The following is a 15,924-nucleotide window of genomic DNA, read 5'->3' as shown; positions in this document are numbered from 1 at the left end:
TGGAAGTCAAACACCTTTCTAATATCAGATAATGAAATCTCTCTGCAAAGCACTGGCTTGTGTCATGCAGAGTGAAATATCCCTGAAAGTGAACGTAGTTTGTGAATGAGCTGTGGTAAATGAGATTGTGTTATTGATCTTGGTGAGTATATTACAGTATTTATTCTAATTTGTTTAAAGCTAGAAATACTGTTGGAACAGGGAAAGAGAAATTACAGTCTATTAAATTTCCACTTGGCAAGCCTGCAAGGCAGCAAGAACTTACATTAGCAGCTACTTCTTTCCTTCTGTAGGACAAAGATAAGCTACACCTGCAGGAGTTATAACTTGGTTCTGTGACTGTTGTTCACATCATCTGTCCTTATCATGCTTGTAGAACCTAATAACATTCTTGTTAAAAGCAAATACAGAAGACTAGGCAGAAAATTGCTGAAGAGTGATACAATGCAAAACTTATTGGAGGCAAGGAAGAAGTCAAGAATGTTAAAAAAACCCCAAACCAACAACAATGAAACCCCCCCCAAAAAAACCCCCAACCAACCAACCAAAAAAAACCCAAAAAACCAAACCAAACAAAACCCACCAAGAAAAAAATAAAGACAAAGAATAAAAAGAAGCAAAAAAGAGGGTGGTATGCGTTCTCTGCACTATGGGAGGGGGGATACAAGTCAAGTGAACTGTAACCCTTTTTTGTTGTACCATGATGAGCTCCTGAATAATGCACTTCTTGTTCTCTCTTCAAGGGACCTAGAGGAATGCCAGGAGAAAGAGGCCGAATTGGGCCACACGGTGCCCCTGTAAGTAGCATCTTCATTCTCTCTCCTTGTAATTCTTCCCTTGTCTTAGTTAAATTTAAACCCCTGAGCCTGAAAGTGTTTGGGGTTTGATTTTTTTTTTTTTTTTTTTTTTCATTTGACTGCCATCCAGTTCTGTGGGGACTTCTGCTATAGCTAAAGTTAGGGTCTGAGCAGAGTTTTGTGGGGTGAGACCTTTACAGTAAATTTCAAAATTCAAACCCAGTTTTAAATGTTACCTGTGTGCTCATTCCTCATACCAGAGCTGCACATGAGCCCAAATCCCCTCACTCTTATACAATTTTTTTAAAAAATTTTTTTCTGTGAAATTTCTCTTGAGAGGCTATTTTCATCATGAATTATTGAACTAAGAAATAATATGTATTGGTTCTGTCTGGAAAATAAATTTGAAACGAAAGTTTAATTTAATAATTTAATTCCAGATGATAAAAATTCTTAACAAGTAGCTTACTTTTCAGCAAAGAAAGAAGAATTAGCCTTGACACAAGGTCATATTTGAGAAGAAACTTATTTCTGGTGCTTTATGTCCAGTGTCAGTGTTGTTTTTTCTGGCATTTCTCCCCATGACTTTTATGTGCTCCACACAATTACACTGAAAATGTGATAGTGGCCTCTCTGAAAACAGAGAAAATCCATTTACTTGAAAGGGAGCATAATTTCTTCCAGAATTTTTCCATGCCAATATTTGGAGGGCTTTGCAATCCAGCATTTCTTTGGTCACTTTAGTTTGTGTGGCTGGTATCACAATCGCCAACAATAAATAATAATTAAATAAATAAACAAAAGTTTAGAGTTCTTACAAATATTTTGTCTTGTCTGTTTTTATATCTAGGGTGGACGTGGCCAGCATGGTATGCCTGGGAAGCCAGGACCAATGGTAAGTTTCTTTCTTAATCATCTATTATTTTTACCTTGTTTTTACTGCTTACCTTTTGACGCTACCAAAAGAAGCATAGAAATCTGTTGGCAGTTGTTGGCAACAGTTAAATGCACCGGGAATTATCTGTAGGTGATTCCTAGTTCTACTCATCACAGCTCCAATGCTGTTCTCTGAGAAATCATGCTCTGAGATTTGCTTCATCCAAAGGTTTTAATTTGCAGAGGAGTAGGCTGTAACATCTCCTCTGGAGGGGTGATGTTTTACTGCTTTACTAAAGTAGGGTCCATGTTCTAAGGAGATAAATATCTTAAGAGATGTGTACTCTAATATAAAGCACTTTCTGATTGAATGCTATCTTCCTTCATGTACAATGTTGGCAGGTGAGGTTGCACCCATTCTTAGCAAGAAGAAACACCACTCACTGATAGCAGAACTTCCTACCTCAGCTGATCCATTACAAAGTATATGAAAGGTGGCCTTTTAATCCTGGACAGTCACATGTTAAAATCAAGAACCAGATTCCTGCGTGTGGTGGTTTGGCCCTGGCTGGGGGCCAAATGCCCACCAAAGCCCACCAGCTACAGCACTGCAAAGCACAACACTAGAAAGATGCTTGGAGCTCAGCCCAAACCCTGTATACAAAGTGAGAAAGCCTGGACTGAACAGAATTAAACAGGCCTGAAGATGGCTGTGGTAGTCTAGCTTGTGGGTGTTGAGTATCAAAGCATGATGGTTTCAATTCTAGGATCCAGTCTCATGGGGCATTTGAAAATGCATTTGAGTCAACTTTCATGAACACAGCTCTTAGGAAGCCAGAAGGATTTTTCACATACAATACAGTTATTTGTAGCCTTTGTAAATGAAAACTTCTGATTTTGTACAATTTGTGCAGGGCCAGATTCCACTTTAAAAATGTGCTACTCCTTTTTTATTTTTTTCTTGCTTATTTTGGAAAACATTAGTTCTGAGATGTGGTTGGTGGTTTCTGCCTCTTGATGTAGTCAACATGAACCTTTACCATCTCAAGATATTGAGAAGGCCCACCCACCAAAACCCACCACACCAAAAAGCCTCCTTCAAAATCCCAAACTACACCTCTCCACAATTAAAATTTCCATCTCCATGCTCTTGTGATACAGATCTTGAGAAACATTTATTTACTGACATCATCTTAATGACCAGAACGTTTTATTATGGCGTTCATTAAGAAACAATTAACTAGATTAGAAACTCAGAAAATGAATGGAGGTGTCAAGAAGCTGCAAACCTCAATTATTTTAGTGTATCATGTAAGAGAGCAATTTGTTAGGAGAAACTTTGAAGCAAAAGATTTTTGGGTATTGAAAACAAATTATAAAATTTAGACAAAGCTCGTTCCTGAACTGTGAAATTCTCCATGGAGCTTGAAAGTTTTATTTGCTGTACTATATGGATATAAACTACAGCACAGGAAGTTCCACCTCAACATGAGGAAGAACTTCTTTACTGTAAGGGTCACAGAGCGCTAGAACAGGCTCCCCAGAGAGATTGTGGAGTCTCCTTCTCAGGAAACTTTCAAGACCTGTCTGGATGCATTCCTGTCTAACCTGTGCTAGATTCTATGGTTCTGCTCTGACAGGGGGGTTGGACTTGATCTCCAGATGTCCCTTCCAGCCCCTAACATCCTGCGATCCTGTGATATGGGCTCAGCTATGCTGGACCTGATAAATGGTTGGCTAATGTGTTTGGTAACATCCATGTAGTGTCATGAGGGAGACACTGGTACTCCGTTCATATGTTTCTCGTTGGTGGAAGAGTGAATGAAATGCATTGTTGTTGGGGTCAGTAGTTCTGGAATTCTTCCTGCAGCAAGGGAGACATTTGGCAGACACTTATTTGTGATCCAGGGAACTGGGGCACAGGCTTTCAAACATATACTGAGCGAGCTGTTGGATTAGTTCTGCAGAAATGACTGCAATGTTGTGGCAGAAATGTCTGTAATTCATGCTCAGTGGGACAGATTGTTCTTATTAGGCTTGTCATCAGACTTTACTATGTAGAAGGTTTCTGCACAATATGCATCATGTGTTACTAAAAGAGAGAAACTCAGAAATATAAGGAGGAATCATCTGGGAACAGTGTTGTAGTGAATATCCATAACCACTGTGTGCCGCCATCCAGAGAGTTTATCACCCAGTAGAAAGATCTTCTGTTGAATGTCTTCTTCATTACAAGAAGCATTGTGAAAGTGGAAACAAATTTACTCTAGACCCTTTGATTCGAAGTCTTTGACAAAACAAGGTTTACATCGTGCAGTGCAGGTATCTTTAAGTGTATCCACTTGAAGTTTGCTTTTCTGTGAGTTTGGACACTGCCATATAATGCAGCCCCATCACAGAATCACTGAATGTTAGGGGCTGGAAGGGACCTCAAAAGATCATCATCCAAGCCCCCTGCCAGAGCAGATCATACAGGAATGCATCCAGGCAGGTCCTGAATATCTCCAGAGAGGGAGACTCCACAACCCCTCTGGGCAGCCTGTTCCAGTGTTCTGTCACCCTCACAGTGAAAATTTTTTTCCTCCTATTTCCATGGAATTTCCTATGCCTCAACTTCCACCCATTACCCCTTGTTCTGTCATTGGGCATCACTGAGCAGAACCTGGCTCCATCCTCTTGGCTTTGACTCACCCTTTACATCTTTATAAACATAAATGAGGTTACCTCTCAGTCTCCTCCAAGGTGAAGAGCCCCAGCTCCCTCAGTCTCTCCTCATAAGGGAGATGTTCCACTCTCTTGCTCAAACTTCACGTCCTTGAAGCCTCATGAGGTTGCACCTACAAGTTGCAGCACAACACTCTGTGGTGGAGGCACTCGGAAAACAGATAGCAACAACCACCTGAAAACTGTGGATTTATTGCAATTACTCTGCACTCCTTCAGCTGGGAATACACTGCTGCACAACTAGTTAGACTGTCTAGAGGGAGGTGAACCACAATGCGCACACACCCACTCAGAGAAGGAAAATCTCCCCATGGGTACTCAAAATGCATACACTCACTGAAAGTGGGGATGAAGACTCCTTAGACAAGATCCCAGTCTAAGGACAGAGGATCTGACTTGCCAGGCTGCTTGCTGTGTGGAGAACCCCCTCTGTCCATAGCATGACTTACCCAGCAGAACCTTGTGTGTGTATATTTGTAAATAAAATCTCCATTTCTTCCAATCAGTGTGCAGCATTTTTAATTTTACTCCCCCAAAAGGAGTAAAATACCTTTTCTGTCCATTTGTCTAGAGTAGCTCATGGCTCAAAACCAGGGCAGAATGCCATGAGAAACTGTCAAAGGCCTTATGGAAGTCCAGTCAAACAACATCCCCAGCCTTTCCCTCATCCACTACATGATTCATCTTCTCCTTCTATGACACTGAAAGGGTTCTCAAACACTGGAACAAGCTCCTCAGGGAAATGGTTGAATCCACATCCCTGGTGGTGTTTAAAAGATGCAGAGATGTGGTGCTGAGGGATGTGATTTAGCAGCAAATTTGGCAGGGTTAGATAATGGTTGGACTCAATGATCTTAAAGGTCTTTTCCAACCAAAATGAGTCTATGAAAATAAATACTGTATCACAATTCCGTAACATGTATCCCTTAGAAAAATGAGTGTATCACTTATAAAAACAAGATTTATTACCGTGTTGGTTTTGTTGTTAAGAAACATTTTATGATTTAAAAAATTAATTTAATCCCAGAACTGTATTTATCCAGTAATCAGATGCACCTTTGTATGATCTCAACTACAGAATTATACCTTTGTGTCTTTGTCTTTTATAGGGCCCACTTGGCATCACTGGTTCTCCAGGTTTTCCAGGTGTTCCTGGTGTAAAGGTAAAAAATATATATATATTTTTTTATATGTCTTAACAACACAGAATTAAAAAAAATGTGAGTTCTAAAGGTTGTATCTGTATCCTGGAGAGCTGCTGGCAAATCAGTCTTAGTCAAGACCTTGAGATAACAGATAGCAACCAGAAGCCAAATGAAGCAATTGCAATTCAGTACAGTCAGGATGCTTTCATTGCTTTTACTCTTGCTTGAGCTGAGGAGTGGTGCTGATTGTCATGCTGTGCCTCAGGAATCTTGTGCAGTATATTCAGAGAATAACAAGATGCATTCTTACAGGGTAAGTTGTGAGGACTGGTCTAAAGCAGTATGGAAGCAGTACCTTGCAGTACTGAAAATTCCAGTTTTGGCCAAGAACAGTTTTCGAGATTGCAAGGAATGATGTTCAAGGAAAATGCTTGAACGCCAGCAGAGCTGTGCCACAGTTCATCACAGCACAGCAAATGATGATTGCTGCCTCTTGTGGCTCTGTGTGATTGGACTGAAATGGAAAACAGCTCTGTCTTCATGGGACTCTCCCCTCTTGTTTTTTAAGAAAGCACTTGGTTATATTTTTTGTCTATTTGTTTTGTTGTGAGGTTTTTTGTTTGGTTTTGTTTGTTTGATTTTTTCCTAGCTTTGAGAATATGTCTGCAAAGATATAAAAGGCAAATCATACAGATAAAAAAGGCAACTCATGCAACTTTCTTATGATTCTTATCGTCCACCCAGCTGCTCCTCTTTATTCCTTTATGTCCCTAAAACGTGATTGGAAGAAATTACACAAGAAGAAACTTCAGTTAGTCAAGTAGCCAAGTTCAGCAGATGTTTTGTGTTGTTGTGAAGTTGGCAGCATTCACAAAACAGCTTTCTTTTTTCTTTTGAGATAATAAGAGCATTAACATAATGTATACAATTAAATGATAGAGCTTTTAGTGCACTTTATAAAAGGTTTTGGTATGGCTAAGCACTACTTAATACCTAAACAAATGTTTGAAGCAGTTGTCACTTGATGAAGCAATGAAAGCTTTTGAAAAGGAGGAGCTGCCTTCAATTTTGATCATCAGATGATGTAAAATTGGAATAGCTGCTTTGAACTCATGAAAGCTAAGCAAACTATACAGTGAAGATGTTGACCTCAGCTATGAAGACATGATATGAACAGCCAAAAAGGCAAATTTCCCATGTGAAGATAAAATTTAAAGGAGATGCCAGGAATCTTTGTTTTGTTTGGTTTTTTTCAATTGGAATATCCAGGCTAATCTTAGAGGGATTTTCTAACTCACTGTAACAGTGAGTTAATCTTGTACTGTGCAAAAAAATCCCCAAAGCTTAAACAAACACATCCTAGGGTTTTAGAGAGAAATGTCAGTCTAAAGAACTTGGTGTGATTTGGGCTGCTTGACAAAGCACTGCTTCTCTGTAGAAAGTTTCCTTGTCCTAGTACAAATTGAGGAAAACTTCTATTTGGACTTTGGAAGTTTACATTCATGTTAGAAGTAGTAGAAGCAGAATTAGGTAAACCAAAACTATTTTTAAGGATAGTGAACTATTTCAAAACATGAATTGTTTTCCTTTTATAAACTCAGTATTCCTCCTTAGTTACTTTGTAGAGCTACTTTCTTAGAGCAAAATAATCTCCAGGTTTTTTTCTTATGTGAAATTTAGGGTGAAGCAGGTCCAACAGGTCCTCGTGGTCCTGAAGGCCCTCAAGGACAAAGAGGTGAAACAGGTCCACAGGGCCCAGCTGGATCACAAGGTCTTCCTGTAAGTACATTAAATGGAGTTCTTCAGTGCTCAGCTTTCTCATGTTGCTTCTTTAAAGGGAATTTGAATATCCTGATGATAGATACTATGTTCTGCTCCAAATCCCCCTTATCCCTGAAAACAAAAGGTCTTATTGATTTGTTTTGTGCTTATTTTGTTGAAAATAACCTGACACTATTTAATGAAAACAACAAAAAAACCAAGTACTTTAAATCTGGAGCTTAAATATAAGATCTTAAAGATTAAAAATCGTTAGCATTTGCACAAGTAGATCATATGTTGCTGTATTTGTTTAATAACATTTATTTTCTGATCTCATAAAGTGGATAAAACAACTGTCCTCTGATTTTTGTTATCAGTGCTGCTCTCCTCATTAAAACTGCTTTTAATGATTGATCCACTCTCTTTAGGGTGCTGAAGGGACAGATGGTTCCCCAGGCGCTAAGGGCCCTACTGTAAGTAATTATGTCACCTGGGGATGAAACAGTGCAAATGATTTTTATTTTTTTTTTAATCAATCCTATTTCCTTACTGTGCTTGCTGTTCTTTCTGTTTGTAGGGATCTCCAGGCACTGGAGGCCCCCCTGGTTTATCAGGTCCACCTGGTTCCCCAGGCCCACAAGGCAGCACTGGTCCACCTGGTATTCGAGGCCAGCCGGTAATGATGTCTTTGTCTCTGTGGAAATGATGGTGTCTAGCAAATGTGTAATGCTATAAAACTAAACCAGGGATTAGCAAGGGGGTCCCTTTAAAGAAATTAACAACATGCTAGTGAAAATGCTGAGGCTCAGATCTTGTTAATCTGTTGTGTGTCTCAATTACTGGGTTTGCTTTCTTAAAGGTCTGAGAAGGAAGAGTGTCTATATAAACTTGGGCAAACATTAGCAGTTACCTCCTGAAGCTATCTGAAGTCTTTATCTTGATATCATCATCATAAACAAGCATGCTAAGGGGAAAGACAAACCATGAGAAGCATCCCATTCTGCTGCCTACAACTAGTTACAAAATGAGGAAGTGTGTTTCTGTTTCCTGGCACAACACAAAATGGTCAAATGCTCTCTGCAGAGCCTTAACCTTATGGGTGTTACTGATGTGTTTATTTTCAGGGAGACCCTGGTGTCCCAGGCTTCAAGGGAGAAGCAGGACCCAAAGGTGAACCTGTAAGTATCCATACATTTTGTAAGATGAAAAGGAATCACAAAGGCTCAAATGAGTATTTTGAGCAGATTCTGGAGTACCTCTGCTAATACCATAGGCTGAGGGCTTGTTCAGCCTGGAGAAGAGAAGACTCCAGGGGCACCTTAGAGCTGCCTTCCAATAGCTGAAGGGAGCCTTCAGGAAAGCTGGAGAGAGACTTTTCTTAAGGGTGTCTAGAGACAGGCCCAGAGAAAATGGTTTGAAGCTGAGGGAGAGCAGGCTTAGACTGGATCTTAGGAAGAAGTTCTTCAGTAGGAGGGTGGTGAGGCTCTGGATTAGGTTGCCCAGAGTGGTTGTGGATGCCTCCTCTCTGGAGGTGTTTAAGGCCAGCCTTGAGCAACCAAGTCATGCAACCAAGGATGAGTGGCATCCCTGTCCATGGCAGGGGTGTTAGAGTAGATGATCTCTGAGGTCCTTTCCAACCTAAGCCATTCTATGATTCTTACCATTTTCAAGACACTTCTGATGCTCTTAATCATGAGAGCAATTGCTGTAGAAGACGAACCATGGTGAACCTGCTTAGATAGTACTAACAATGAATAGCAAAGCAGGTCCTTTGATGCTATAAATCACCTGCCCAAATTAGGCCTTACTGGGCCCAAGGACAGAAAAGGCAATTAGTGCATCTACAGAGGTTTTTGTAGCATATAGAATGAGTGTGTTCTAATCTCTTCATCTCACATGAAATGGATCCATCTGATGCTGGACTTTTAAGAACACACAGATCTCTATGCTAATTGTAATTAAAAAATCCTTTTAATTTCATACTTACATTTAACGTATTTTATACTTATGCAGTTATGTATATAGTAATTCTAGTTTATTTATACTTTAGAATAATATCAGTAGTTTACATTTATGGTATGAACAGATGATTGTCCCTCAGCTAATATTTGTGAAAGATAGTTTTGCAACACAGATAATTCCACTGCACCCATATGAATTTTGGAAGAAAAGTCATTCTGCTGAGTTGGAGTCAGTTTGACTTGTCAGCCAAGCTTTAGTTCTTCACAGAATCACAGAATACATCCAGTTGGAAAAGACCTCAAAGACCACCCAGTCCAACCCTTGACCCAGCACTCAAGGGTCAACGCTAACTATGTCCCTAAGCGCCAGGCTGCTTATCACCTCCAGGGATGGCAACTCCACTGGTGCCCTGGGCAGACCATTCCAAAGTTCAAGCACCCTTTCAGTGAGGAAATGTTTCCTAATATCCAGCCTAAACCTCCCGTGGTGCAGCTTCTAACCATTTCCTCTGGTTCTGTTGCTTGCCACCAAGGAGAAGAGGCTGCCCTCTCCTCACTCCAACCTCCCTTCAGGTAGTTGTAGAGAGCAATGAGGTCCCCCTCAGCCTCCTCTTCTCCAGACTGAACAACCCCAGATCCCTCAGATGCTCCTCGAAGGCCATGTGCTCCAAGCCCTTCACCAGCCTCATTGCCCTTCCCTGGATGCTCTCCAGCACCTCAATGTCCTTCTTGTAGGGAGGGGCCCAGAATTAAACACAGTACTCTAGGTATTGCCTCACCAGTGCTGAGAATAGGGGGTTGGTCATCTCCCTGTTCCTGCTGGCCACAGTGTTTCTAATCCAAGCCAGGATGCCATTGGCTTTCTTGGCCACCTGTGTGCACAGCTGACTCGTATTTAACTGACTGTCAACCAATATCCCCAGGTCCCTCTCCGAGTGGTAGCTTTCCAACCACACGTCCCTTGCAAAATGTTCATATAATAACTGATAAAATCATACAGCTGGTGTAACAATTTCCACATCACTATCTTCTCTGTTGAGAGTTTCTGCTAGAGCCTCACTGAATTTTGAGTTCTTTGCAGCTTGTCCAAACAATAATAAATACAAATTACTGTGACTAGGTAATTATAAGAAGCACTGTGCAGACAAACTGCACAATTACAGTATATTCACAGTGCAATTCTTACTGAAATATTAGAATCATGGAGTCATTTTTGTTGGAAGAGATCTTTAAGATCAAGTCTAACCATTAACCCAGCACTACCAGGTCTAAACAACCATTTTCCTGGGCAGCCTGATCCAGGGCTTGACAAGGCTTTTGGGGAAGAAATGTTTCCTAATGTCCAAACTAAACCTCCCCTGGCACAACATGAGTCTGTTTCCCCTTGTCCTATTGTTATTATTGCTTGGGACAAAAGGCTGACCTCCACTTCACTCTAACCTTCTTTCTGGTAACTGTGAAGAGCAAGAAGGTCTCCCCTCAGCCTTTTTTGTTCTCCAAGCTAAACAGTTCCAGTTCCCTCAGCTGCTCTCTGTAAGACTTGTTCTCTAGACCCTTCACCAGCTTCATTGCCCTTCTCTGGACACACTCCAGTGCTTCAATGTCCTTCTTGTAGTGAGTGGCCCAAAATTGAACCCAGTGTTTGAGGTGTGGCCTTACCAGTTCCCACTATAGGGGGAAGAGAACTGCCCTAGTCCTGTTGGCCACGTTATTTCTGACACAACTCAGGATGCTGTTCGTCTTCTGGGCCACGTGGACACACACTGGCTTGTGTTCAGCTGGCTGTTGACCAATACCCTTGTTAGCTTATAAACACTGTAGAAGAGAAAAGCTGATACTGAAAACCTACATTTTTATCTGATTGAAAACTTTTTCCTTTTCTCCTTTAGTTGGAAAGATGTTTATGATGTTTAGAAGACTGTCTGTTTAATCTACCTGAGAAATGATGAGCTTAATGATATTTCAAAACCATTTTACTTTCATCAGGGCCCACAGGGTCCCCAGGGTCCTATTGGACCTATAGGTGAAGAAGGGAAAAGAGGTCCTCGAGGTGATCCAGGCTCAGTAGGTCCACCAGGTCCTGTTGGGGAGAGGGTAAGCAATCCAAATGAATAATATGTCTTGAGAGATGCACTGCTAAACTGAAAACCCTCTTGACCTAACCATGGATTTTCTTACAGTTTTGTTGTGGATATAGTCAAGATTTATTTTCCTAAGAGTAGTTAATGCTATGCATTATTTTTTCTTCTGGATATTTGCGTTGGTGGATTCAGTGCATGGGATAGCGTAGGAGGAGAAATGATGGAGACATGCTGGAGAAATCTCCAGTTTTCTTCTGCTCTTGCTTAGCTCTGTCATCTTGCTTTTAATGATGAGACTGTTCACATAAAAGAAGCTGCTCTGCATGCACAAGTGAATAAAACCTTGATAATTTTACCACTCCAAGTGGATAAAACAACAATAAAATATCAAAATTGTAAGAAAATCAGTTGAACCATAAATCTAGGACTTTATTTGCAATAGATTACGTTAACATTAAGTTAATCATCTTGTCTCTGTGGCTTTTCCTAGGGTGCTCCTGGGAATCGTGGTTTTCCAGGTTCTGATGGCTTGCCTGGGCCAAAGGTAAAGGATATGAAAGGGTCCATCTTTTGCTGGGTCATGTGTTTAAATTTTCCTGTATGCAGATATACAGAAAGAAAATGTTCCATTAAAAACATCTGCTTTTGGGCAAATAAGCAGGTCCTCAAAATAACTGGAAGCAGGATCAGAAAGAATTGATAAATGCCAAAGCATTGGAATGTTTTGAGATCACATTTTTTGGGGGGAAAAGTCACTTTCAGTTCCTTTGATGCTCAGCTTTGCTTGCGTGTCCTTCCCTTGATGCTCCCTCATGCTGAGATGTGAACAGATAAAAGATGTAGTGACCTATTCTACTACTACATTGCTTCATGCATTGTTATGAAGTAGGTGATTGGTTGAAAAATTGCTTTTTCTTTACATGTGGCATAGTTTTGCTAGGCTTTCTCCTTGAACAGACGGGCTTATCTGTCTTTGGCATTCCTAACTGCTAGGACCCTTCCAGGGAAGTGACTCACACATGTATTTGTCCAGTGTTCTGTAAATTCCTAACTTCTTGGTAAAAACAGAGGGATTCTAAAATTCTTCTATAAATTTGCTTTATGGAAGAGACCATTTTAGGTAATAGTCTGAGGAAAAAAGTAAGAATAGTAAAGTATTGCTGATTTGGAATTCTGCTTGCAAAACCAGGTCTTCAGTAGAAGATAGCTGCTTTATTTAATCTTTTCTTCTACCTGTCAACTAGTAGCCCATTGGTATCTTCCTAGGGTGCCCAAGGAGAGCGTGGTCCAGCGGGTTCTTCGGGCCCTAAAGGAGGTCCGGGAGATCCTGGGCGTCCTGGTGAACCTGGTCTCCCAGGTGCAAGGGTAAGAAACAAATAGCAATAGACTAAACCATGGCATTTTTCATTTTCACAAGGCAACAATGAAGTCTGCAGAACTAAGAAGCTGTTATGCAAGGACAGACCTGTTTTGATGGGGCTGCTTAAAGGGTAAAGGCCAAAATATGCCTTTATTTTTTTTTTGCCCCTGATGATGATGGAAGCACAGATTCCATTTGTCTTTGCAAAAAGAGAAATAACCCTTAATGAGGAGATCAGCTAATGCAGCTGGAGGGAGTGTGCTTGAAAAGCACTTAGTTGCCACAGACAACTAAGGAAGGCCAAATTAATTGAAGGGCAACCTTTGTTAAATTGGTGATTGATAATTTAGACAGCTGAGTGGTGCATGTCATCTAGAGGGTATTTTTCAGGGAAAGGAGAGTTTGAAATATCACAAAAGGAGAGAATGGGAGCAGCAAGTCCCAGATTTGATAGAGATCACTGGGTAACGGCAGAAACAACAAATGCTCTGTGAGAAGTTCAAGAGGTGTTCAAGAGAAGAGAAAATGGGAAAATCAAAGACACTGAGGGATGAAGCTGTAAAATGAAGACCTTTGACATAGAGAGGTTTATACTGTGGTAGTAACCAAGCACATCTTTTGGATTTATTTACACTTCTTTCTTTTTCTAGAGTTGTATGAACAAACTTAACACTAATATATTCCCACTCTCAGGGTTTGACGGGAAATCCAGGTGTTCAAGGCCCTGAAGGAAAACTTGGCCCTTTGGTAAGTGATACAAAAAATGAGTTCTTTCAGTTAATGCCACAATAATTTGAAGGCTGTGACTCATTGCTTCTATTAACTTGATTTCTGAAGGTTTGTTTTCTCTTGTGGCTGTTTGCTTTAGATCCCTGAGTCCAAAATTAGTGCACATAACAGTCCTTTAGCCTTGTCTGTGTAGCAGTGTTTGTTGCTTAGCAGCTGGTGCAATATTTTTAAGCCTTTTAGAACTAAACATCTTTTCTGACTGTCTAAGGAAATGATAAAGTGTTTGTACATAATGACTTGATAATAATAATCTCACAGTATTTAGTTAAATCCAGCAGTATGGCTAAAGCTGTATCTGCTTTAAAGATGTTTTGACTAATTAACACCAAATCGGATAACTAATATGCTGGTGGTGGGTTTTTTTTTTTAATATACATTTTCCAAGGGTAAATAGATTCATAGGTATAAATATATTTATAATTTTATGGGAAAAATGCTTTATCTCTGTAGGGTGCTCCTGGAGAAGATGGACGTCCGGGTCCAGCAGGTTCAATAGGAATCAGAGGTCAGCCAGGCAGCATGGGCCTTCCTGGGCCAAAGGGTAGCAGTGTGAGTATGGCACCTGGTACCCAAGATCTGTTTAATTTTAGGCATTTGCATATATTTTAGTGGATGAAACCAGCGTCTGAAAATAGCAATTTTTATTTCTGTAATACAGGGTGATCCTGGAAAAATTGGAGAAGCAGGCAATGCAGGTGTCCCAGGACAGAGAGTGAGTGTGACTTATTTGCAGTGATCACAAAAAATGATGCTTTTTCTGTTATATATGTTCACCATACAAGACTTTTTCCTATGCCCTCTTAATTTAGGGAGCCCCTGGTAAAGATGGTGAAGTTGGTCCTTCTGGTCCTGTTGGCCCACCAGTAAGTTAACTTTTACCACTCTGTCTGCCTGCATGTCTCTCCATCCCCTTGTTATGCTGTTTCTGTTTTTGTCTATCTTCACGGCGTTTGTTGATTGCAAACAACAACAAAAAAGATCCCAAGGACATTTAGAGAATTTTTTGTTGTTGTTCAATAGTGGGAAGCTTTCTATTGAGCTCTATATGTGTGTGTATGTATATATATATAGAGAGAGGTACTCTTTTAGAAAGGTGGGGTCAGACTTTTGTAGCAGGGTCTGTTGTGAAAGCATAAGAGCGGTGATGGTTTAAAGCTAAAAGGGAGAGGTTGTTTAGACTACCTATAATGAAGAAATTGTTTACGCTGAGAGTGGTGAAACAGTGGCCCAGATTTCCCAGAGAGTTGATGGATGCCCCATCCCTGCAACCATTCCAGGTGAGGTCATTTGGGCTCTGAGCAACCTGCTCTAGTCAAAGATGCCTCTGCTGAATGTGGAAGGGTTGGACTAGATGACCTTTAAAGGTCCCTCCCAACACAAACCGGTCTATGATTCTAATTTGTTTGGCTGATCGTCACAAAAATAGTGCAAGGAGCAAAATGTTTTCCTGTCGGCACAGAACTTTTGGTGGGAGGATCCTGAAGAAATAAGATACATCTTATTACATCTTTTTTAGATAGGGTGTATCTTAGATTCGTAGAATCATTAGGGTTGCAAAAGATCTCTAAGATCATCGAGTCCAACACCACCATGGCCTTTAAACCATGTCCCTAAGTGCCATGCCTACAGGTTTTTTGAACACCTCCAGGAACGGTGACTCCACCACCTCCCTGGATAGCCCATTCCAGTGCCTGACCACTCTTTCAGTACAGAATTTTTTCCTAGGATCAAATTTAAACCTCCCCTGGGGTAAGTAAATATGTGTAATAAACAAACACATAATGGAAAGCATAGGTGTTCAGAGAGAAGAGTGAGGCCTGCCTGTATTCCTCTATACTTACTGCTTTCTTTTGTGTAGGGTTTAGCAGGAGAAAGAGGAGAACAAGGCCCTCCAGGTCCTACAGGGTTTCAGGTATTTACCTTTGTTGCTTTTCAGTTTTAACGTGGTGATTTTTTTTTTTTTCTAAGATGTTCCAAATGTGGAGCTGAATAATTGTTTTGATAATGAAGTATTAATTAAGTTAAGTCAATCTCTGTTTATATAGACAACTTCATTTTTTAGGACAGATGTGCATGGAAATATTGGATGGTGCAATATTTGTAGAGCTATTTCACTTGGGGATCTCTGAGGGCATATTTTTGTACTTGAGTATACTAGTACCTTCATATTCATAAGGTTTTAGTTAAATCTAAATTTACATAATTGTCTATCATATTAGCAACCATTTTATTTACCTTTTCACAGGGCTTACCTGGGCCACCAGGTCCTCCAGGTGAGGGAGGAAAGCCAGGTGATCAGGTAATTTCTGTGTGATTTCACAAGAAATCATAAAAATGTCCTACTTACTCTTCTCTCTGTAATTGAATTTCTCCCTCTCTTTCAAAACATGTACTGAGACAGTCTGCAAGCTGTCTGAGAACTGCTTTTGG

At 40.4% G+C, this 15,924-nt stretch overlaps 1 protein-coding gene across 1 annotated transcript in view; it reads left to right on the top strand.

Moving 5' to 3' along the window:
• The window catches only part of COL5A2 (collagen type V alpha 2 chain), a 66,854-nt gene that overhangs the window by 26,582 nt on the left and 24,348 nt on the right, over window positions 1–15,924 (top strand). Inside the window, exons 16-31 of the mRNA XM_054380899.1 lie at window positions 744–797; window positions 1,648–1,692; window positions 5,507–5,560; window positions 7,223–7,321; window positions 7,732–7,776; window positions 7,881–7,979; window positions 8,428–8,481; window positions 11,251–11,358; window positions 11,836–11,889; window positions 12,612–12,710; window positions 13,399–13,452; window positions 13,945–14,043; window positions 14,153–14,206; window positions 14,304–14,357; window positions 15,353–15,406; window positions 15,740–15,793. Of these exons, the coding sequence (XP_054236874.1) occupies window positions 744–797; window positions 1,648–1,692; window positions 5,507–5,560; window positions 7,223–7,321; window positions 7,732–7,776; window positions 7,881–7,979; window positions 8,428–8,481; window positions 11,251–11,358; window positions 11,836–11,889; window positions 12,612–12,710; window positions 13,399–13,452; window positions 13,945–14,043; window positions 14,153–14,206; window positions 14,304–14,357; window positions 15,353–15,406; window positions 15,740–15,793 (1,080 nt within the window). The remainder of the gene's footprint in view (window positions 1–743; window positions 798–1,647; window positions 1,693–5,506; window positions 5,561–7,222; window positions 7,322–7,731; window positions 7,777–7,880; window positions 7,980–8,427; window positions 8,482–11,250; window positions 11,359–11,835; window positions 11,890–12,611; window positions 12,711–13,398; window positions 13,453–13,944; window positions 14,044–14,152; window positions 14,207–14,303; window positions 14,358–15,352; window positions 15,407–15,739; window positions 15,794–15,924) is intronic.

Source organism: Indicator indicator, chromosome 5 (assembly GCF_027791375.1).
Source record: "Indicator indicator isolate 239-I01 chromosome 5, UM_Iind_1.1, whole genome shotgun sequence".
Taxonomy (NCBI): domain Eukaryota; kingdom Metazoa; phylum Chordata; class Aves; order Piciformes; family Indicatoridae; genus Indicator; species Indicator indicator.
The sequence above is the reverse complement of the archived record's forward strand: the minus strand, read 5'-3'. Positions and strand labels throughout refer to the sequence as shown.